This window comes from Coloeus monedula, assembly GCF_965178545.1.
Source record: "Coloeus monedula genome assembly, chromosome: 12".
Lineage (NCBI taxonomy): Eukaryota > Metazoa > Chordata > Aves > Passeriformes > Corvidae > Coloeus > Coloeus monedula.
This window is the reverse complement of record NC_138792.1, coordinates 10,731,954-10,754,911: the sequence shown is the minus strand read 5'-3', so window position 1 is coordinate 10,754,911 and position 22,958 is coordinate 10,731,954. Positions and strand designations below refer to the sequence as shown.

Genomic DNA, 22,958 nt, shown 5'->3' with positions numbered 1-22,958 from the left:
TCATCTTTCCCTTTGCTTCTGGAGAGTAAGAGCAGCTTGTTGGTGTTCTTGCAGCTAAGTGAAGGTTCAATGCTTTCCATGTTTTGAATTTTATATTCTTATTTAAGGTTACATTCCTGGAATTCAGTTGGTTCCTAAAATATCTGTGAGCCTTCACCAGCTGCAGAAGACAGTCTCACCAGATTATTATTCAGTGTGTTAGGTATGGTAAGACCTCCAGGATAAAGCAGAAATAAGGTCCTGTTTTGTTGACTTCTTGAAATCTTAGAGCTACGTAAGTGTGTGGACAGGACAAACTGGAACAAAATAAAGACACAACACACAAAGTGATGAATGCCAGTGCAAAACCAGACAGGTTATAAGTCTTCTTTTGTTTAGCTTTGGACTGGGGAAAAAGGACAGGCCATGAAAAAAGTATCATAGAATCTTTAAGGTTGGAAAAGACTTCCAAGGTCATTGAGTCCAACCTTTGAAAGCACCATGTCCAAGTAAGTATTAAACAATCCCTGAATGATCAAAGGTCCTTTATTTCAGCTGCTCTATACATGCTTTATTTAGCTGAATTTTCCAGAGAACTCCCTCTCACAGATTTTGACAAAAACTACATACAATGAAGGAATATATGTTGCACCTTATCCCATCCTAACTCTGTATAGTTTTGCACACAGGTGATTTAGGAGTCTTGGTTTGAATTGAAATCTTGCAAGTATTACTATACTAATTCCAGTTTTATTCTCTCAGTACTACTAAAAACTGTCATAATTTCAGCCATAAAAGGTGTTTGATTCTTTCTGAATTAACGGCTACAATAATGAAAAGGACTAGTTGGAAGTACTTGACAGATTTTTTTACTGTAGAGGAGATTAGTAACATTTTGACGACATGAATTACTTATCTCACTACCAAAAGAACCTGAATTCTTTGTGAAATGGTCCTAATAATATGGGTTAATGATACAAGTTCACTTGATCTTTCTCATGCTCATAGTAATGCTTGCTTCACTTTCATAAACTCACTGTATTCTCTCAAGTCTTTCAGGGTCCTTTGCAGTGTTGCCACTAAAACTTTAATCTTACTCAACACAGTAATAAATCTCAAAGCTAGCTAGAGAACTCTTTGCAATGTATTTTAAGTGACACTTCTGTCTTGTCGTGTGTCATTTAGACAGTAATAAAATGGCAGTGGCTGGCACAAAACTAGAAGGATCAGACTGTATATATTGGATCAGACAATATATACATATATAATATATACTATAATGATAGCAATAAGGCAAAACAGTCTGTTCCAGTCAAGTTCTGAAAGTCCTTTAGTATATCCTTTCCCTTTTCCAGAAAAAATTCCCTTCTAGGCTCAAAAGGTGAAATGTTGATGTTTGAAAGCCTCATTGCTTTTGGAGATGAAATACAGTGTAGTTTAAACATCAGAAGAAAATTTTTAAAAATATGTGCATGTGGAATATGGGCTAATAAAAAATAAATGTTAAGTCAATATATTTGGTTATCTAAAAGAAATACTAATAAATGCATTGCTACTGTCTGACTCTGAAAACAGCTTTCACTGTTAACTAATACAATTTGGTGGAATTTACTATGTTAAGATAACATATTTAGCAATATGCACTCCCTTAAACCAAGTAGTAAAAGCAATCTGAGAGCAAATACTAAAAAGGTTCTTGTACTAATGAAGGAATCTCCTTAACACAAAATTCCAAGAGACAAATACATCCACTGTCAAGCACCATCTGTTGTAGAATTTTGTGTTTGTCTTATAGGGACTGTGGGTACTAAAAATGTGCCCTTAACCATTTCAGATTGGGCATAAATATTTCAGTAAAGAGAATTTTGAACATATTTATTCTGTATTTTGAAAGAAGAGTAAGAAAAATCCTGTATGTGGTTGTGTAAATACACTCAAATACTGCAACAGTATTTGTCACTTGTAATGGTATTTGTGAATGGGATTGGTCTTTGAAAACTTAGGCATAAGGGAATGCAGTACTGCACTTGCAAATGTTAATGCTTCTGGCTGCAGTTCCAGCATTCCAGCAGCCTGCCAAAGGGGTGATTGGGAAGCATTTGGTGTGCTGCACTATCTAGCTCTGTTCACATTCCCTCATACTCTCTTTCTTCCTTCTTTCCCTCCTTGGTTGACACAATTTTCCACTAGCAGTTTAGAAACTGAAGAGAAAAAATAACAAGTTTCCATTTATTTCTTAATATTCAGAAGTCCCACTGATCACAGTGGGAAGTTTGCATATGAAAGGATGACAAGGTTGGGTTGTAACCAAAATTCATGTTTGAGAAATGGCAAACTATGCTCTAAGCTTTAGAGATTATTAGAATGCAGCAACCCCATGTTTCTGTTCACCTGCTATTGTAATCCGGGCAACTGGACAGCATAAAGATATGCAAAATAGACCAAAAGTGTCCTGTTAAAACCACAACCTTTCTTAAAAGGTATTTCTTTTCACATGCCTTCAAAAGAAATAAGCAATAAAGATACCATCCTACCTAAGAAAAGCATGCAAAAGGCAACAAAAAACTGAAGCCAGTTATTGGTATCCGGTGATGCCATATTTTGATGCCCCAGTATTTTGTATCCGATTTGTAGTTTCTAAGCTGCCTCAAGCTCCTCGTTAAGATTTGATTAAGACATCACATAGTGACTTGAAGGTGATATGGCAGCTGCCTCGAGGCAATTTAAAACAAAAAAATAGAGGTGTGAGTGTGCCCACACACATATGGACTGTATTGACTTACGCAGAGCCATCCTCTGAGGCTGGTGACAGAAAGCCAATGAGTCTGGGGCACTGTCTGTGCCCTGAGAAACGCTGCTCTGACTGGAGATTCTGCTGCCTTGCTTGGAGCAGTGTATTAACTCTCGCATAAACTGCCTGCACACATTTGTCTATTTTAAATGCGGTTCATTCTCTCATGGTTTTGTGAGCCTCTGTTTGATGACAAAGTAGCTCTTCGTTTGTCAAAGGCTGAATGCCACTTCTGTACAGCGCTGGAGCTTTTTGTGCCTAGCTATCAGTGCATGCCAGTGTTCAACTGCAAAGTGATGAATTCATAAAATGTACTAGCTGCTCAGCATTAAACATTCTGCACCACTAGGATGTGATAATCATACTGACTTTTGAGAAAATGTTTTGGGGTTTGGTATTACAAAAAGTCTTTGTGTCTTGGAGTTGATGCTCTAACCCCCTGCTAGTAACAGGAGACTTCTGCAGCATTCCCTCCACCCCACCCTCCCACCCCCCCCCCTAACTAAAGAGTGTCCTTGCTGGTGTGCTCAGCTTTTGTCTGGAAGGGCTAGTGAAGGATTCCTTTCCCTTTTTATAGATGCCTTCAACAGAATAAATTTTCTTTCCCTCAAGACTGTTTTTGGAAATCAAGGTATCACAAGCATTTGGGCAAATAAGCGTTCTCACTGAAAGTATTCACACAGCTGTTTTGTAAGTGTTTGCAAACCATTCAGATACAGATCAGAAACAATGATGTGTGATGGAGGTGACCAGTAACGCTTAAAAAACCTGGAGAGCCAATACTTCATTCATTCAATATGTAAGGAAGATGAACAGCGCTCTTGCCTTTAATTCCTCTGGAGGGTTTTCCACATGAATATGTATATGCAGGCCCTGTTGTTCTCTTTATAAATTAAGTTTTGGAAAACTGAAAGAGTTTCTTATTAATGCTGAAGCTAGAAGGTGAAAGCACAGACATTGACTGTATGTGGTTACAAAGTATATGGTTTTTTACACGTAGACATTAACTTGCTTATATCTCTGAGTATAGTGCTAAACAGTTGCTCTTCGCAGTTTCTCACGTTTATGTGAGCACCTCATTTAAGAGATGGACTCCTGGAGGTAGAGCATTTTATGTCAGAGAAATGAGAAGAGCTACCCTAAGTATACAGCAGACAAAATTCTCTAATTTAGACCTGCTTATATATAGGCTCCTGCATCTATATTTCACACAAAGTCACCAAGCTTCTCAGAGTTATAGAGCTTTTGCTGCTTTCACTGATTTATATTGTTTTCAGGTACCTAAATTAGAGACTTGATTTCAGGAGGTATTATTCACAGTTTAAATGTAATGCAAAATGCAGCTACTCATTGCAGATATTCTGACTGCTTTAGTACTGTGTTCAGATGTAGAGTCAGTTGCTTAACTGGGGAATCAGAGTTCGTTTTTCACATCTCTATTTCAGATTCTTTACATCAGTCAGTCACCCCCGGTTCTGCAAACACAAAACTGCTAAGCCTTTTTTAAAAAATGGGTATCACATAATGTGTTCTTTTAGTGTTTGAGCCTGTGCCCATTGAGGTCAATGACAAAGCTTCTATTGACTTCCATGATACAGAATCAGGCCCCAAGGCTCAAAGAATTGCTGCATTGTTAATCTCTTGGTGCTAGCAGGCAAAAGGGCTTGTAAATGCATATCCCACTGCCAATAAATGGATGCCAAGCAGTCGGCATTTCTTGCACCCAAAGCATACATACTTCATATCCATATAGGTTTTTAAAAGTCTAAATCAGGTACAGGCCCTCTCTAGGCTCCCAGAGCTAACATCTGCCTCTGGATTAAAGCACCATTAATGAGCAACCCAAATTTTGCTGAATTAATCAGACCAAACACAAATCTAGCATATTTTTTGTGTGGAAGAGAGCTAGTCTGTTTGTTTTATTATCTCCTCTGTCATTGATCCTGTACAGTACATTTTACAGGGTAAAGTTTTGAAACGATTAACTGCCCTGTTCCCCCACAGTACTTCACACATTTCATCGATTTCTAGTCATTTCATTCAGCCCTGACCTTGCTGTGTTACAGTCATTTCTACAGCTCCAAATCCAGTTAATCTGTGCTCAGAGTCTGAATTTACAGCTGAACAACCAAAACATTTAAATATTAACTAACCTTTAGCTTCTTTCTGTATTCTTTTTGGCTTCCTAAATTGTTACGGTATGATCTCAGCAGTTTTCATGCGACCTGTAGGGACATATCCTGTAATACTTTCTTTGGCAAAAAATCTACTGAAGATGGAAGTACACTCCCAAAATCTGCAAGGCTATTTGACTCAATCTCCCCTTTTTTCAGGAAACAGACTATTTAGAGAATACCTATTGATGTCTTTGAAACACTGAAAAGCATTAGGCAAGGAGGGTAAGGATTGTCAAGAATATAGACAGTTTTCTAATAATCTGAATCCATAGATAGGGAACATTATCATGTTTATGTGAAACACCTTTCTTTTTAATGCTGCTCCTGGAATAAAAGAGATACTTTTGAGATCAAACTACTTTTCATCTCCGAATCAATTTTTGATTTAGAGTACAAATCATAGCATACAGAATTATTTGGGTTGGAAGGGACCTTAAAGATCACTCGGTTCCAACCCACCTGCCATGGGCAGGGATACCTTCCACTAGACCGGCTTGCACAGGGCCCCATCCAGCCTGACCTTGAACACTTCCAGGGATGGAGCAGCCACAGCTTCTCTGGGCAATCTGTCCTAGGGCCTCACCACCCTCACAAGAAAGAATTTCTTCCTAACATCTAATCTGGATCTACTCTCTTTCAGTTTAAAGCTATTCCTCCTTGTCCTATCACCACAAGCCATTGTAAAAAATCCTTTTCCTGCTCTCTTGTACTCTACCAAGCAGATCCCCAAAGAGGCCAAATCTGCTCTGCTGAAGTCCAGGGGAGTGAGCTTTCTGTGTGCCCTCCTTGCTACCCTAAGAGCACCACTTCTTGGTCACTTCATGTCTGTCCACTCAGCTGGTGGAATCATGGGCTCTATTGAACAGAAGGAAAAGCCATTGAGCTGAAATACACATTAAGCCCTACATGAGGAGTACTCCCCAGAGTGGAGAATGTATTTATTGCACATAGCCACTTAGCAGCACTGCTTACATTTTTAAGAATCAGTTTTGCTGCCTTTTGTGACAAAAATAGGCTTTCATTTCTCTCTTGCTTCTGTTTCAGAATGAGCTGTTTTTCAGAAAGAGCCAACACAGCTTCCACATACACATCAGATTCTTATGAGCAACTTCAACAGGACTGAAATTTTCAGAATTTTCAGTGTGTTACACCTAATAAACCTCACTGACAGGTTTCAGGCTGCAAGGACGTCACTGGGGGTCAATTAGAAGGCAGTGGTATCACACAGAAACCATTGAAGGCCATGTTAAGCCTTTAAAGACTGTACTTGGTTGTGAGATTGGGAAGGGAGAGAATATGACTCTCTCAGGGCCCCAGACGAGTTGGCAGAACTAAGAGCTTGAAAGTGGATTTTTAATCTTAAAAGGAATATGTTTGGTACAAGTAATCAAGAGATCTGTAGGCTTCCACAGTGCCGTTTTCACAAAGCTGCTGTGAAGTATTTATCTCTGGGTATTTGGAAGCACTCAATCTTCTGAATCAGAAATGTATTTCCTGTTGTGGGGATTGTACACATACATGTACTTCATGGATTTTTTACATGTGATGATCATGGCCTAATCAAAATAAAATTAGAATAGTATTTCCTCCTTTTTGCATTTGACATCTAATGACTTGGAGTCCAGTCTGATGTCAGTGATGGTTTCTAATTCACTGTACATGGGATCAGAACTTTATCTCAAGCTCACATTTTTATATTTCTAGACTTACCAATCAGATCTAGCCTGAGGACCTTGAGACAGTCTGTGAACTCTGAAAAATGCTGTTGCTACTAAGAGCTGCCATTCAGCTTCCTGTTGGCTTGAGTAGTCTAAGTGGTCCTGTATGTTCCAAAACCTCACTAATTCATCAAAAGTCTTTTGATGAACACCAACTAAATTGAGAGAGTAGATCTTCCCTGATGAACCAATTTTGGAAATTTTAGTTATGTTTTGTCATCAAAATGAGTGTTGCTGATGGATGTGAGAAGTGCTGTCAGCTGATCTTTGTCGTTTTAGCTTACAACTACAGTTCTGAAAAATTATTTGCATGTATCTATTTTAGAAGATCATTACAACCTTATTTGAAATGTATCATAATCAAGGCATATGTAAGTGTAAAGTTATGGGGACCAATGACTGTAAATATGAGAACTACATGAATAATCTGTTATGAAAAACATTTCATCCTGAAAATATGCAGATATTTGTTGACTTTCAGTTCATTATTGTGAAAAGTATGGAAAAGGCATTCACCGAGAACAAGTGAAACAGCTGGATTCTGGTCATGTTTTAAATACACATCTCAGCACTTACTAACTTCCCAATGTCATCTCCAATGTGAAATAGCTCTTCTAGCCTGAGCAAAGCTCATGCTGCAATTGAGGAGGCTGTGGCCTGAGCAGAATGTATCTGGAATATGTGATCACATGCACATAGCCCTGTGCCTATGTGAAGATGTCCATCATGGCCTGATGTTTATTTGGGTTTGACAGTAGGTCTGCAGGGCTGTTTCTCAGGCTGCTAATTGTCAGTAACTGGAGTTTCTTTAAATATTGACTCATGGACTGTTCTAGAACAATTTCTGCCTTTTCTGAATTTTTTTCATCCACTGAATTATAGTGTCATCCCCAAGCCTCTTTTTCATAGTCAAGCAGGGTCCTCTCCCCAGAAATTGTATGTGAAGTGCCCTGTTAGAGAATCATCACTGGGCTCATAATTATTTGTACATAGATGTGCTGTTGACTGCTGACTGAACAGGAGCTGAGACAACTCCTGGCACTCTGAGCCATATTTCACAGCTACCCATTGTATTTACAACAATGCAGCCTGCTGAGGTGACATCTCCCAGCATTCTTCTGCAAAAAGGGACAGAGCATGTGGGACGAAGGGTCATATACTGAGCAGAGGTACATAAACTGGCAGGTGTCTTCTAGCAAGAGACAAGGGGAGATAAATGATTCAAAACTACAGGGCCCAGGAGATGCAAATCTTGCAAAACTATAGTCATTATGGTCCAATTCACAAAGAATTAGAATAATGCCCTGTTTCCTCCTTCCTTAGCACAGATACTTGTTTTCCATGATCTCAGTATGTTAGTAAATCCATAAAAGAGAATATTTGTCCTCCAAACTGAATCCATAATCCAAGCAGATATATACAGCAAACACATGACTTCATGTGCCTTAAAGCCAAACTCCTCACTGAAAACTTTTGGAGTGCTGCTCTACTTAAAAGTTGAATTCAGCTCCAAGAGCAAAGCCAGGTTCAAGGTTCATGTATATTTAGGCATAAGGGATTGTGTGATACTGGTGCAATGGGGTAGCCCTAAAGCTATGAATGAGCTTGCACTGGAAACATACCCTTTGGTGCTGCTCTCATTGGATTTCACCTTTGACAGCAGAATGTTTCCCTAAAGAATAACAGAAACAAATGCTTTCCAAAAGATTTCCAGCATGTCACTTTTCATATATACTTAATACTTCAAAACCTTATAACAGCATTCCAGAAATTTACAGCACCGAGGGGACCTATTTAGCAATGCCTTTGCAGTAATCTGCTTTTTTTTTTTTTTAACTGCATAATTATGTTAGAAATAAGGAAAGCAACTGTGTATTCATAGTCCAATTTAATAGGCCCCAACACTTTGCTAAAGCACTGCAGTCAATCAGTTGGAGTTAATTATTATACAAGATTATATTGCAAATAACAGTATGTCAAAGTAATGCATAAGGTCTGCCTTGCAACACAAAAGACAGAAATTTCAAATTTAAGTCTAAAATTATGTCTTTACATTTCCTCCTTAACTCACTACATAATGCTTAAAGTATTACAGCCCCAAAGAAACCTTGTGTAAGACTGGCCACTTCTTAGCTAACCCTTATGTGATAACTGCCTGCAAGAAGGTCTTAAGGACAACCCTGAATGGTCTTGCTTTGGGGAATTTAATTAACTGGTTAATCACTGTGAAAGTAATTGTGGAGGTGGGTGCTTCTCCAAGTCAGTGTCATAACCTAGGTGCAGGAGGCAGAGCTATTGTTTCTGAAAAGGAGTGATTTTTATGTAAACAGTTTTCAAGGTAGAACTACAAGGTGCCCTCTCTGCCACTTTCTTCTTCAAAAAAAAAAAAAGAAAAAGAAAAAGAATCCATGCTCTTTTATTTTATACTTTCCAATGTATAATGAACAATAGTTTATGAAATATTTTAAACATAAAAATTCTAGTCCTTACTTTCCTGTTGTTCCCTAGCCTCCCTTGTATGGCAATACTATGGATATGTAGGAACAAAATGGGCTATTAGCTTTATTCAAAGACCATTGAAGTCAATAGAATGCTGCTTAATGAATGTAATGGTTTTTAGATTAAACTCTAGGTTACTGCATCACAAGTACCAAGGAAATAGCATCTGACTCATGGAAAGGAAGGACTTGACTTGATTTGCATTCATTGTTTTGTATTTGTTAAAAGACATAAATTATTATCTGAGATTGAGCATCTGTTATGGTTTGATGTTCTAAAGAGTTCTCTGCAGCACCAGAGGGGCCACCAGTAGCGAGGGGAACAATCACATTTGATATCCCTAATATTTAAAATGCAATATAACAGAAAAAATTATAACTTGAAGCAAGAAAAATTGAAGTGCTTCATTTTTTTAATTTAATCTTTTACTCTTGAAACAAGATTCTTCATGGGGTACATATGCAAGTAAGCTAAACAGTAAAAACAAATATTAAATTGAAGATTATGAAATCATTTTTAAATGAAAGGAACTAAAGCCTAAACTTTAGTCTCACAGGAGTTAGGTCTAGTATATAGATCACTCAAGGGTGTGCAGCCTTGATTAGAATCTTTGTGCCATGAAAAATATATTTACTGCATTTACACTGCAGAAAAGTTGAACAGAGACCATTTGCCCTACTCCACAGTAGAATTTATTTCATTGATCTAAGCTGCCTTACACTGGATTAGGATTTGATCCAGTATATTTTGAAAAGCAACAGAAACAACTGTGGGACTGTGAACACCAAATAGATGGGTGCCCCTTCCTTGACTTCGCCTGAGCCAGTTACACTATTTCAAACATACTGAAATTAATGGTTGTATAAACAACAGAGCTTCATCATCAAAAGTAGGGTGCTTTAGCAACATCATGGGTTAGAGAAAGTTCCTAAAAATAGAATTCAGTGATACCTTGATGTTAGTGCTTGAGTGCTTAGCTGTTATTGAGTGTTTATGAGGACCCAGGAGAACTCAAAAAAGAATTCTAGCAGTTCACATATTCAAGAGCAGTTTCAGGATAAACTGCTACTAAAACAACATCTAACAGATGATAATAAATAAATATCTCTTTTCCTGTAAATCAGGTCTGTAGACTCCTTGGGACACTTCTGGGCTACTTCTGAAGAATCTGCAAAGAGTAATTAAGGATAGTAAATCTATTGCCAGTCAACTTAAGTTTGCTATATAAGGACAACTGCATATCTTCAGCTTAAGATTCTTCAAATTGATATAAGGTGAAAATTGCTATTACAAAACCCTTCTGCAATTGTGGGGGCTTTTTTGCTTCTTATGCCTTCTGTTGTGCTGAAAAAGCAATCAAACAGGCAGCCAGTTTTATGCTGTAATTATCAAGACCCAGCACAATTGCTACAAGGTGTGACTTACAAAACCAAACAACTTTTAATTAGGAATGGAAGTTTCATAAAGCATGAGAACACTTTTGTTAACATTGGCTATATTGTTAATATAAGATATTTTTAAATAAGCCAGTGGGTTTCTGAAGGATTTGCTTTTCTCCCGAACACTGCAGATTATTAGAACCATGTTGTTTTTCACATCAATCTAAGTGTACAACTGTAGCCACGTTGTACTCTCAGTTCACCTCACTGAAATCAATGAAACAAATCATGTTGGATGAAATTCATCTCTTTGCAGATGGACAATGCAAGTTCTTCACAATATGACAAAGTATGATTTAAAGACACTGTATTAGATCTTTCAGTATCCAGGGATCAAAATTTCCAGCCTATGGGTTACACTGCAATGTTGCAATAGGATATCTCTCTCTTCCTATGATTTTTCTCTATTTCCTTCTCAGATTCTGGACTGTAAATTCCCTGTATTGACAGTTTGCTATCATCCTTGGTGGTTTTCTTCCATTTCTTACCTTGTTAGTCCTCGAGCTGCTGTAGGAATTGGATGGTAGGCAGGTCTCCAAGTGAGAGGGATCAAAAGGTCTTAAATTACCAGATCCACTCATTCTTATCATGTATGCTGTATGCACCTCTTTCTTCTGAGGAAATGCTTTCTTTTCATAGCAGTTACATAAGAAAATATTTTCACATTCAAAGTGATATTTCTTGGGCAGTGACAAAGCAAGGGAGAGACCTTTATAACTACCAGACTGCTGGCTTAGGGGAGGGTAGGAACCTCTGTATGATCAGGTGGAAAAGTCATAAATCCTTAATCCTCTAGTGAAAATTTTAAATTCTTTTTGTCTAAACATCTATTTCTAAGAATCTATGTGCTGTTTTCCAAATATGTTTTCATTAGAAGACACTGCTTCAGATTTGAGCTGAGATGAGGTGAATTATGATAATATACAAATGCACACTGGTAGGAAAACAGACTTTTGATCGGCAGTCATCTGAAGTGACTACTTAGATCTAAACTGCATTCTCTTTAAGAAGAATATATTTCAATAATTATATACAAAAATTAAATATTCAGTGGTCAGATGTTTCACAATTGCAATGGGTATGAATTGAATATAACTCACAAGATTGCTTGAAAACTGTATCCATAGGTATAAAATAAAGAGAGAGAGGATCCACTTTATTAATAGTATATAGGGGATACCACCACATTTTTATTTGATTTACTGCTTCCTGATGTAATAAATATAGATGAGCACAGCAAAGTACAGGTTTAAGTAAGAACTGCAGGGTTGTGTTATGCCAGTGGTGCCTAGTGTACAGTTAATCGGAAAGCAGAAGGTAATATAAATTGTTTCTGACATTATGGGACTATAATAACACTACATTTCCACCAGCTCCATAGCTATTAGAATTAGAAGTATGTATCCTGAAGATACCACAAACCCAAGAAATATGAAGACATTTGTCCATACTGACTGTTTCCACATTTGTGTCTTAGTTGTGCAATTGTAATAGATATGGGTTATTACTGTTAGAGTCCATGTTCAGTTCTGATAAAAGTTGCTGGATTAATTTGCTTCCACTACCTAAAGTTGAATTAGATTCCAGTAATGGAGTAATGACTTTTATTTATGAACAAGTTTCCTCTTTGACCCTGTTCCTATACAAATCTTGATCATCCTTCCATGTACTAGAACATATTACTATGTGCCAGACCCAATTATTCTGCCAGGATGTATTGGGTACAATCCTAGCTCCAATGATAGGCGTAATAAACCTACTACACATCTCTGTGGTCCTAGGATTTCACCTGTTAACTGTTCTTAAGAAAAATGAGTAACAACAAATCAATGATTCAAGTAGTCTCTGAACCTGTCTCTGAAACTATTCAGCAAAAAATAACTTTCAGAGAACGTTAGACATACTGTAAACTCTCATCATGAATAAGAGGAGTAAGTCTTTCTTGAGGCAGCAAGGAACAGCTTTTTGCCATGAATTCTGAGTACTAATCCCTACAGCATTTTACTAGATAGTCTAATGCATTTACTCTGCTAATTCACATAAAATTTCCAACTTTTAAAACCAATTATTTTTGCCAAGAATATTGTGTAGAAGACAGCTTTATAGATTAGCTGTAAACTGCACAGCAGAATATTTGTTAAACTGTCTCTTGTCTGCAGCTTTCTAATTTCATTTTATGTCTCTGTTGTTGCCTGGTAATGAAAGGTAAACAGGAGAGCTTCAATAGTTTGTTCTATGGCCACTCATAATCAGATCTTAACTAGATGTCCTTTTGACCTGTTTTCCAAAATGTATGAAGCTGTAAGGTCTGTATTCATTTTCCCTCTTTAGACACTGTACTTTCCCCTTGACTTCTGCTATCTGTAGTTTCATCTTGTCTCTGAATCCCTTTTCATCTTCGCTTGTGTCTCTCCCCACTATCACTCTATCTGTTAACTGTCTATTGTAGAATTAATCCATTTAGCTAATCAAAATGCTGACATTGACATAAAGTTTGGTTACTTGTGTGTCCTTTGCTTTTATGAAGAAAACTGGTTTAAAACAAGCAAACAAAAAAAGGTGCAGGACACATTTGATAATACATTTATTAGCTATTATGACATGATTTGGTTCACATTGGGAGAAACACAATGATTGCTAGAATCTCTCTGCCTGAGCTTCTTTCTTGCAATTAGAAATAGGAATACAAAAATAATAAAGTCAGCTTAGTGCAGTTAGGCTGAAGCTTCAGCCACAGAATCCTGCTGTAGATTCTGCCATGACTTTATGGTAACATTATGGGTTTAGCCCAGTAACATCAGAAAGCACAGTGAGAACGCTGTGTCCCAAATTCCATAACATTTTTCTAATCCACTATTAGACATTACAATGAGAACACATTAGCTAATTATAAATCATTACCTTCTCCTGCTCAGGTAGATACTCTGAATCCCCAGTGTCCCAGAACACTATAAATCTAAACATGAAGCTTGATTATCCTGCAAAATCTTGGTTGTATTTAGTAAGGGAAGGTTTGGGAAAGCATCTGGTATGACCTCAGTTACCATGGAACTCATTAATTCAAGTCACTGAGCATCCCTAGCAAAGTATATAAAATATTTCCATGGCATTGATATTCGCATAAAGGCAAGTAATCTGCCATTTTATCCCATGACACACTGGGTTCACTATAAGAAAGACAAACTTGCATGAGGTCTCTGGATTTCTCCAAAATCCATATGGAATGGCTGCTGTGCCATTTGTATCTGCTAGACACGCCATAAAGCTAACTTCATAAGCAAAAAAGCAAACTGTATATTGCAAATGCTAATGAGAATAGCAACAACATGTAAGGGGCTTCAGAAGGAAGAATGCAGGTGATAATGAAAATTTGTCTCTTAGCACAGATAGATTTTGGATCACCACAAGACTGTCCACTTGTAGATCAGGCTGTGAAGCACCATTTTATTGGAGACTCGGTATCCACCCTGCTGGCAGTGTGTGAGACTGAGACTCTGACACATGCCACATTAATTCATGGCTATTTTATCTCCTCTCTTGTTCTAACATCTATAATGTTAAATACAATTTCTTTCATAATTTTTTCAGTGCACCATCAGCTGCCAGTGTGGCAGGCGGCAGTCAGCCTGCAATACTTAGCTGCAGGGATGGAGAGAACTTCACAAGAACAAGTGAACAGGAAGAAAGTAGGGCCGCTAGCAAAGGACACCAAAAAAAAGAGGACAGCAGGACTTTGTAGAGAATGCATTAGAAATAGGCTGGAGGTGTGTAGAATAGGAAAAGGTAAGTAGTTTGGAACAAGACAGAGAAATTATTTGCTAAGAGGAATGTGCTTCTGAAAACTATCCTTAATGTCTAAACTTCCTGTGCCTGTCTGTAGCTTTCAGATCTGCTATCCTTACCAAAGGACATTTGGGAGCAGAGTGCTCTACAGCAAAGCCGGGCTGCTGCTCAAGATGCTAATTCTGGGTCTGAAACTTCCTTGTTAGGTGAGCTGGGCACGTCTAATAATCATGCCTCATGAGGCTGCTTTCAGGAATTCATAGGTAGTATGTGTTGAGGGCTTTGAGCTTGAGGAGTGCTATAGGTATAATCATGGACCTTATACCCCACCTGTCCATACAGATAACCATTTCTTTAAAAAGAGAGATGAAGTGACAATAAATAGGGAATATTATCAGCCACCCTGTGGCCTGATCCCTACTCTTGCCTGAACTGGAACAGTCTCCATCTTCTGGGCATGATTCTCATAAAGGAACACAACATGTAGCAACCAATGCATGCACCTCGGAGTGAGCAGGTGTTATACGTATGTCATTAAAAGCATGTGTTACACTCCTGCATCATGACTGTAGTGCCCTGCTCTTCACTTTTACCTTTGGCTTCCTTCAAAAGTAGTGGTTTGAATCTCTGATGTTGTTCATTAGCATTTGTAGAGTAATCTGCGGCAATCTTCAATCTTACACCTTGACTACTTACATGATGCTACAGCTAGTGGCACTGGTTGATTATTTTACAAATGCAAAGCCAACTGCATTTGATGTTATCCCTAACTGAATGGAACATCTACCCAAACAATGCCACAGTCTAAGATTAAGATAAAAAACGAAGCAGAGCAGCACTGAGGTAAAGCGACCTGCTGAAAGCAGAGGAAAAGCAAATATTAAGGGAAGAACAGCCTTTGCTGAGCCTATGAGATGGACAACTCGACCTAGTATTGCTTTTCTGTCTCCATTTTGTACAGTTTCTGTGAGCCCCAAAGTGGCAAAAAGAAAAGCACTGCAGAATCCATACGGCGAAGTGTCAAGGGGATGGGTGCAAAATTACAGAGCACCTGACTCAGGCAGACACGCAGCAGCTCCCTGTGGATACACAGGCCAGGGGTGTCTCAGGGCTGGTGTTCAAGACACACGGGATGTCCATCACCCATCCCCCTGCGGCCACCAGGTTGGCCCTGCTGGTGTTCTGTCCTGGGGCAGCTCATCAGCTGACACATAAGTTCTGTCTTTTCCCAACACCAAGGATGAAACAGGGAGACTTAATACGAGTTCCTTCCTTTAGAGGAGGTTGGGGAGGACCTAACATTCCCTCGTGTAGGATTAAACTCTTGTCTTTCTTCACGGCACTGTGGGTGGATGATGCTTGCCTGCTGAGGCGCTGGCACTGGAGGAAGGATGGGGAGAACTCGGGCGCAGGGCCGGCAGCCCCTTAGCGAGAGCGCACGGTCCCTCGGCATCCCTTGCTGTGGCCCTTTCCAGCCCTCCCTGGGCAGCCCCAGCACTCACGTCTCTCCCCAGCCCTCTCCCCTAAGGCGGGGCCCAGCGGCAGCCGCCTGCCCCGGCCCTCACCGGGCCTCTCACCCCCGGCCCCGAGCCGCCTGTGTTGCCTCCCGGCCCCCAGTCCTGGGGCGCCCGCACCGCCCACCGCGCACGGGCACAGTCACGGGCACAGGCAAGACCCGACCGCCTCCCCACCACCCCCGGCCTCCTCTGCCGGCCCCGGCTCGGCTCGGCTCCCCGCCCCTCCTTCCTTTCCCCGCTCCCTCCCCCGCCCGCCCACAGGCGCACGCACCGCACTCTCACACACACACGCGCACACACACACACCGAGCCGATGCAGCTTTAAAGGGGCAGCTGCAGCCCGGGGGCCGCCCCACGTGAGGCCGGTGCGTTCCCGTCGACCGCAGCCCCGAGCACTGAGCCGCGGCCGGAGCCGCCGGGGCTGAGCGGGCGGGCCGAGCGGAGCGGAGCGGCTGCCAGCCCGTCTCACGCCAAGTTTGATCGATAACCCCCTCCCGGCCCGGGCGGAGCAGCCTCGGCGGCTCCGCTACCCACCATCTTTGGGGGAAGTCCCTGCGCTGGGGGGGGCTGCTGGAGACGGGGGAGAAAGGCAATCTCGCAGCCAATGAGCCCTGCCAGGCTGGGGTGAAGACGAGAGCAGAGGGATTTGGGGAAGGAAAGGAAAAAAAAAAAAAAAAAGGAAGAAAGGAGGGAGACCATCCTCCCCACCACCTCCGCCAGCATCGCCACCACCGTTGACACCGCTCCGAGTCTCCAGTTGCGCCCATGCCTGTGCCGCCAGTTTCGGTTTAGGGGCTGAACCGCAGGGGCTGAAGAGAATGGGGCAGAGCGCGCCCCGGACCCTCCTGCTGCTGCTGGCGGGGCTGCTGGGGGAGGCTCTGGCGGGGTTCCCCAACACCATCAGTATAGGTAAGCGCCCGCCGCGGCACCGCGACCCGCGCCTCCCCCGCCAGCGGGGGGAAGTTGTGTGGAGGGGAGCAGGGGGCGAGCCCGGGCGCCGCGGGGAAGGAGCCAGCCCTGCTCCGCTTCCTTCCCCTTGTTGGAGGCGAGAGGCAGCGGTGGTGCCCGCGCTGCGCCGGCGGGCGGTTGCGAGCGGCGCCTGGCTGTCCGCACCGCTTCGAGCGGCGGGGATCGGGTCCGCGCTCTGCGGAACCGTGCCCTGGAGCAGTGCATCCTGTGGAGCACATAATGTGAGAGAGTCGCGGCGTGAATCTGTAGCGACGTGCCCGAAAGCCGGGGCCGAGCGAGCCGTGAGGTTCAGGGCAGCGAGTGAAGCGGGGGCCGTTCCCTGCCGTCCCTCGTAGCATCCTTTCCCTCGGCCGCGCTATCGCTCCACCAGACCGTGAAACCGCACGTTTGCCGCGCCGCACGCCGCCGTGTCCCCGCACATAACTACAGTGGCGATATTTCGGTAGTCTGGACAGGATTTAGGAGTCACGGTTCCCCAAGTTAGACTTTTAAATCTGAGTGGGCATCCGTGTAAAAGTGGCCTGGTTTTCAGGGTGCACCTGCAGCTCCAAGCGACTCTCATTGCTCAGGGGGCACCTGCATGTGGTGTGTGGCTTTAAAAGCCTAACTTTGGACTTGGAATATGTATTTCATGTAGGTGCTCTGTCAGAGTTTCGTGCTCAGGTTCAGCCTGCTCCTGTTCATTCTCTCCTGCAGTGTGCAGCATGCAAATGTAACTTATTGCCATTGTTTCTCCTCAGAATTAAGTCTGAAATACCTTTCCCTTTTTTCCTTTTTTTTTTTTTTTTTTTTTTTTTCCCCCTGTCCTAGGTGGACTTTTCATGAGGAACACTGTTCAGGAGCACAGTGCATTTCGATTTGCTGTGCAGTTATACAACACAAACCAAAATACCACAGAAAAGCCCTTCCATTTGAACTATCACGTAGATCACTTGGACTCTTCCAACAGTTTTTCAGTGACAAATGCTTGTAAGTAAACACCTGGTTTTAAAAAATATATTTATTTGTTATCTATCCTTGCATTCAGTTCCTTCCTGGTAGCTAGAGTTCTTGGTCGTAGTGCAACAAATGTGTGAAGTGACTGGCAGTTTAATAGGTTTGCAGTATTATGTGGAACTCAGGAAAAGTTCTCTCCCACTTCATCCCCTTAGTTTTGTTTTTTAGGAAAACAACCATGTTGTTGATACAGCAATGCTGTGTAGCTGCAATCAGTGAATTGCTGCTGAAGTAAGATCCCTTTTCTGTTGAGGCTACAACCTCATGTGAAAAGGCATAATTTCAAATAATACTATGTAGGGAAAAACCTGAAACAACTGTTTAGAAGTGACCTTGAGGGGAGAAGGCTAGAGGGGCTTGCTTGCCTCATCTGCCTTGAAATACTGAGTTGTTTTCTTAGAGTGAGAGTCCTGTGAAAAGCTGGGGAGACTGTAAACTGACACATACCGTTATTGCTGAGGGGAGAGAAAATGGAATCAGAATGTTTGGCATCACATTACAAGAAATAGCTCTGCACAAGCAGTGCACACGTGTAATTTGAGCTTTTATTAACAGAAGATGCAAAATAGGACTTTGAATATTGCTAATGTGGTGTTAAAACGCAAAATCTCTTTCAGAAAGACTTGTGCGTGTTCTGCATTTTAAAAAGCATTCCTTTACCAGTAGTAGTTCCTGGATATTTGTTTTACTGATGTATCCAAATTCGGTCCTACACAAGTTTTATTGTAAACCTTTGAAAATGAAAGGAGTCCTCTTCCAAGGTAGCTGATGCACTTTGCAATGTGGAGATATATGTCTGTACATGATCTAAAGGACCACTGAATGCAATGTACCAGCTTTGTATTATGGAAAGGTTTCCTCTCAGTTTGCAGGTTTATACTCACAGTATAAAATGATCAAAGAGGAAGCATTGTACTAAAATAATGAAGTACTGGAGTACAGAAAACTAGTATTGTTTGCTTTAAAAGAGTTCTGTGTTTTGAATAACTTATTTATTTTTTTATTTGCAGGAGATAGGATAGTTCTTGCATTCCTGTCCCACTGTGTATTCTGAGAAAGTTGATGGTTAAAAAATATACAATAAGGAAATATTTGGACAAATTTTGGATTGGTATTCTAACATATCCCCCATGTGACTTCTTCTTGGTAGTGCAGTGTTACACGTTCCAAAGGGCTTTGAAGTAGGACCTTTAAAACTTTTGCAGGGGGGTTAATTATGTAATATACAATAAAAATATTTGGTAAAGTGGAAAAAAATGGTAGATAAAAGCGTGTTTCTACTTTGCATCTTATGTTGCTAATCCTATCCAGCCTCAACAGCTCTTACAACCAACATCAGACTATTAATCCTTAATCAGTGTAATCCCTTCAAGAGGCTGTATCTCAAACACAGCTTCCTAAATATCAATTATATGGATTTAAACTAAATACATTGAACTGCTTGGGTGATTAATTATTAATTGTTTTTTAAAAGTTGTTACCAGCACGTCTCCCACCAAGTCAAATGACCCACAGACTTGTTTAGGGGCAGTCAGTATATTTAGTCAGTGTGCTATTCACCTTCTGACATCTAATGACTTTTGTCAATGCTTATTAAAAGCTGTGGCAATTTTAGTAAAGTGAGATGGTTTTCTGTAATATAGGGCTGCATGTTCCAACACCCGTATTACCAATATAGTAAAATTGGGAAAACTTAAATATCTGGAGAAACTGTAGGCCAAAGAGTATGTACCTACAGTAACCTATTTAAAAGCAGAAGATGTGAAAAAAGAAACAGACGAAAGAAAATGAAAAGGTGACCTTGTCTATACTGTGTCAACCATCTTATAGTACTGTTGATAAGAAAAGAATATGGTGGGTCCAAGTCACCAGTAGCTCAAAATATAAAAAAAACCATTAGAACAGTTGTTCTTTTGAATCTGGTGCCAATTATCTTTGAAAGCCGAATACTTATGTGTATCAATGCATTAGGATGAATTAATAGCTCCTCACACTACCATACCAAAATTCCAGCCTTTAACCGCATCCTCGCTTCCTAGTGGAGTGGCAGATAATTTCAGTGTGGTGCTATATCCATGAAGGAATTCTTTCCACAACATTTTTACCTCACTTGGAGATAAGCAAGTCTCCAGTGCTGTCACACAGCCATTTGATCAATATTTGCAATTGGCAGGGTTCCATAGGAGAGAAACCTGCAGTGACTCTGCCTGCCTTCACTGGAGAGGAAGGCTGGGGCTGACTGTGGTGGGATAGGTACAGGAGCTGAGGGGAAATTGAAGAAAGGAGCATGTGCAGCCTGAGCCTAGTGCCTGTACTAGTCAGTATCCATAAAATAATACTTTTCATTCTCCTTTGCATTGATTTGTGTGATAGCAACTGTAGTAAGTGTTTGTGTGTGCAGGGATTGAGGGGGCCTCTGCTCAGAAAGGCTTACGTTCTTACTGTACAGCTGCACATCCCGCTTGATGCAATCTGGTGCATTCCAGAGGAGAAAAAAACCTCTTCTGAAGTATTCTCATGAGCCTGAGAAAAATAGCCCACCTCTGGTACGGCAGATTTGGCAATATCCCAGCATGGGAACAAACTTGTTTAGAAGCAAAAGAAAATTCCTGCCCTAAGCCCCTCCCTCTCATTCCTTTTTCAGTTAAATGATGCATAAACTGATTTATGTACATGTATTCCCTGCTTCACTGCTAGCACCAAGCCTCTCTCTGTATATTTAATTTACACATATTCATACAGTATTTATCCACTCTGTATTTATCTGCCCACTTATTTATTTAGCTGTATGATATCTTAACAGAGAACAAATGCAAACACAGATGAAAATTCCAGTGTATTTAAAGGTGAATTGAAGTTTATCTGTTGGCTCTAGGGAAATTATTACGTCTCTTAAAATACGCAGCTTTTTGCTATCAGTAGAAACAGAAAGCAAACTAACATGACCTATGAATGTATAAAATCAAAATCATATTATATTTTCTTTAAAAATGCTCATTTCGGAAGTGAGCTAGCTTTTTCAGAATAATATGAATGTAACAACCCAAATATATAATTTTTTCACTGAAGCAGTATGTTCCATGCATTTCTCATCATCTCTGATGAAAGATGTTAGTGTTAATGTTGAATTGTGTGTATAGTTCTGTAGATCACATTCCCTAGAAATAACCCACGTCTGTCGTTCTGCTCTGCACTTGTAGTGCACTATACTAACACTGCTCCAGCCTCTGCAGTGTCAGCTCATTAGCACACAGATCTCATATTCCCTCTCTGCACTGTCATTGCAAAAAATTGCTGTTGTACACCTTTACAGCCAACAAATATGCCCTTGCCTTGTGTACAATTTTCAAGAAATATTTAGAAAAGTAAACTAAACCTTATGTATAGTCTCCCTTAAATTTCTCAAATGAAAGCATTTTTTAATGAAAAGCATAGTTTTCATTAAAATCTGTTGATCATGTAATGATAGTGGTGGGATGTATGTGGATGAAAAGGGGCTGTGATTGTAGAATCTAATTAATCTACAGACAGATTCCATCTCTCCGTTAAACCTAATCTATCAGCTGCAAATTCTTGTCCCATTAATTTTTCTGAGTTTTTTTCTTATGTGTCTTTTGAATCCAGAATGCTTTTTTTATTTTACCAAATATTGATAGGTAGTGGTTTTGTTTTTTTTTTCATGAGCACTCATTTTTCAAGAGACAAAAAAAATAGAGGGAAGATGCAGACGTGCTAACCTTCGGCTGCTAAAATCCTGTAAGTGGTTGTATGGGCATTTTCTTGAAGGGTCTGATTTCAGATTTACTTATAAAAATTTACTTTAGCATCCTTGCAGTCCTTGTGTTTAATCTTAAACATTCAGCTTGGGAGATTTTAATGGAAAAAGTGCCTGTTCATTGTTGCAGAAAATGATACCTCAGGACTAGTAGCAGACAGTTTTTCCAGTTGAACTGTGTTACTCCCTTTCCTGAGGCACAGGTGTGGGGGTGTGTATGCTCACACACACCCTCACTCGCACTCGTGCACACGTGCACACGCGCGCGTTTTCTTTAGGTGCTGTTCAGCATTTCTTTTTGCCAGTGGGCAGATAATTTGCTTCCCTTGCATCTGTGCACTCTTTGGCCAGCTGGCAAAGGACATTGATGCTGCGAGTGGTCAGCTCCCTTCTGCCAAAAGCATAAGCATGTGTTACTGAAAGTCTTGCCAACTTTGGACCATGTACTGGTGGTTTTGTGGGAGCAGCGAGTACAGGGGAGATGCCTAAACTCTCCCAGTGTGGAATACGCTTTGGTTCCTCCAGTGTTCTGTGGTAAAACACCTGGAAATGTGCTTTCTGCACAACTCTATTCATTACAGACCACTGAAAATGCCTTTTATGCTGCAGAATGTGCTCAAGTATCATGTGTTACTGCTGTATGACCAAGAAAAGCAGCTGGCTTCAGTTTACGGGTCAAAGCTTTTGCATTATTTGGTCTAGGTTGAAATGTGAAAGGTGTGTTCCAACTAAAGTTTGTTTCCACTTCATGGTAGAGCAGATGATTTGTCATTAAACTCAATGTAATCTCAGTGTTAGCAGAAGGAACCATACCATTTTCAAACTATGTTTTATTATTTCTTAAATTAATTTTAAAATAAGCTTACTCTCCTTTCTCTCCACTGCTGCATACATAACACTGATGTACTGTTTAGATGTTAGAGTTCCATTTAGCTCACACAGTAGAGATGGAAAAAATACCTTGCGTGGATGGACACTTTTTTGAGAAACTCTGAGTTCACTGAATGAATAAAGAGTAAAGCATGGTAGAGAGTGCCATTTACTTGTTTAGTTTTGGAAAGATTTTGTGCAGATGCAGACATGAAATTGTTCACTTTTCCTATGTAGCAGTGGGCCTGGAGGACCTATGGGGCTATTAGGATGGGTTGGAGAGCTGCTGATTAACTACACCTTCCCATGAAATGTGTAACAGAGGTAGTTTATCTCTGGGAGGAAATGGAGATGCCATGGTGGGAAACTAGCCTGTGACAGAAGCTTTTAACAACAACAAAAAAGCCCCACAATTTTGTTGAAGGCTGGTTCGGGAGCTTGTCCA

The 22,958-nt window shown here is 40.6% G+C and overlaps 1 protein-coding gene across 2 annotated transcripts in view; it reads left to right on the top strand.

Annotated features, from left to right (window-relative positions):
* Positions 1–16,721: 16,721 nt before the first annotated feature.
* The window catches only part of GRIA3 (glutamate ionotropic receptor AMPA type subunit 3), a gene marked incomplete at both ends in the record, with an annotated part of 143,802 nt that continues 137,565 nt past the window's right edge, over positions 16,722–22,958 (top strand). For both annotated transcript variants that reach the window (XM_082289587.1, XM_082289588.1), the window contains 2 exons: positions 16,722–16,812; positions 17,683–17,841. In XM_082289587.1, coding sequence (XP_082145713.1) covers positions 16,722–16,812; positions 17,683–17,841 — 250 coding nt within the window. The remainder of the gene's footprint in view (positions 16,813–17,682; positions 17,842–22,958) is intronic.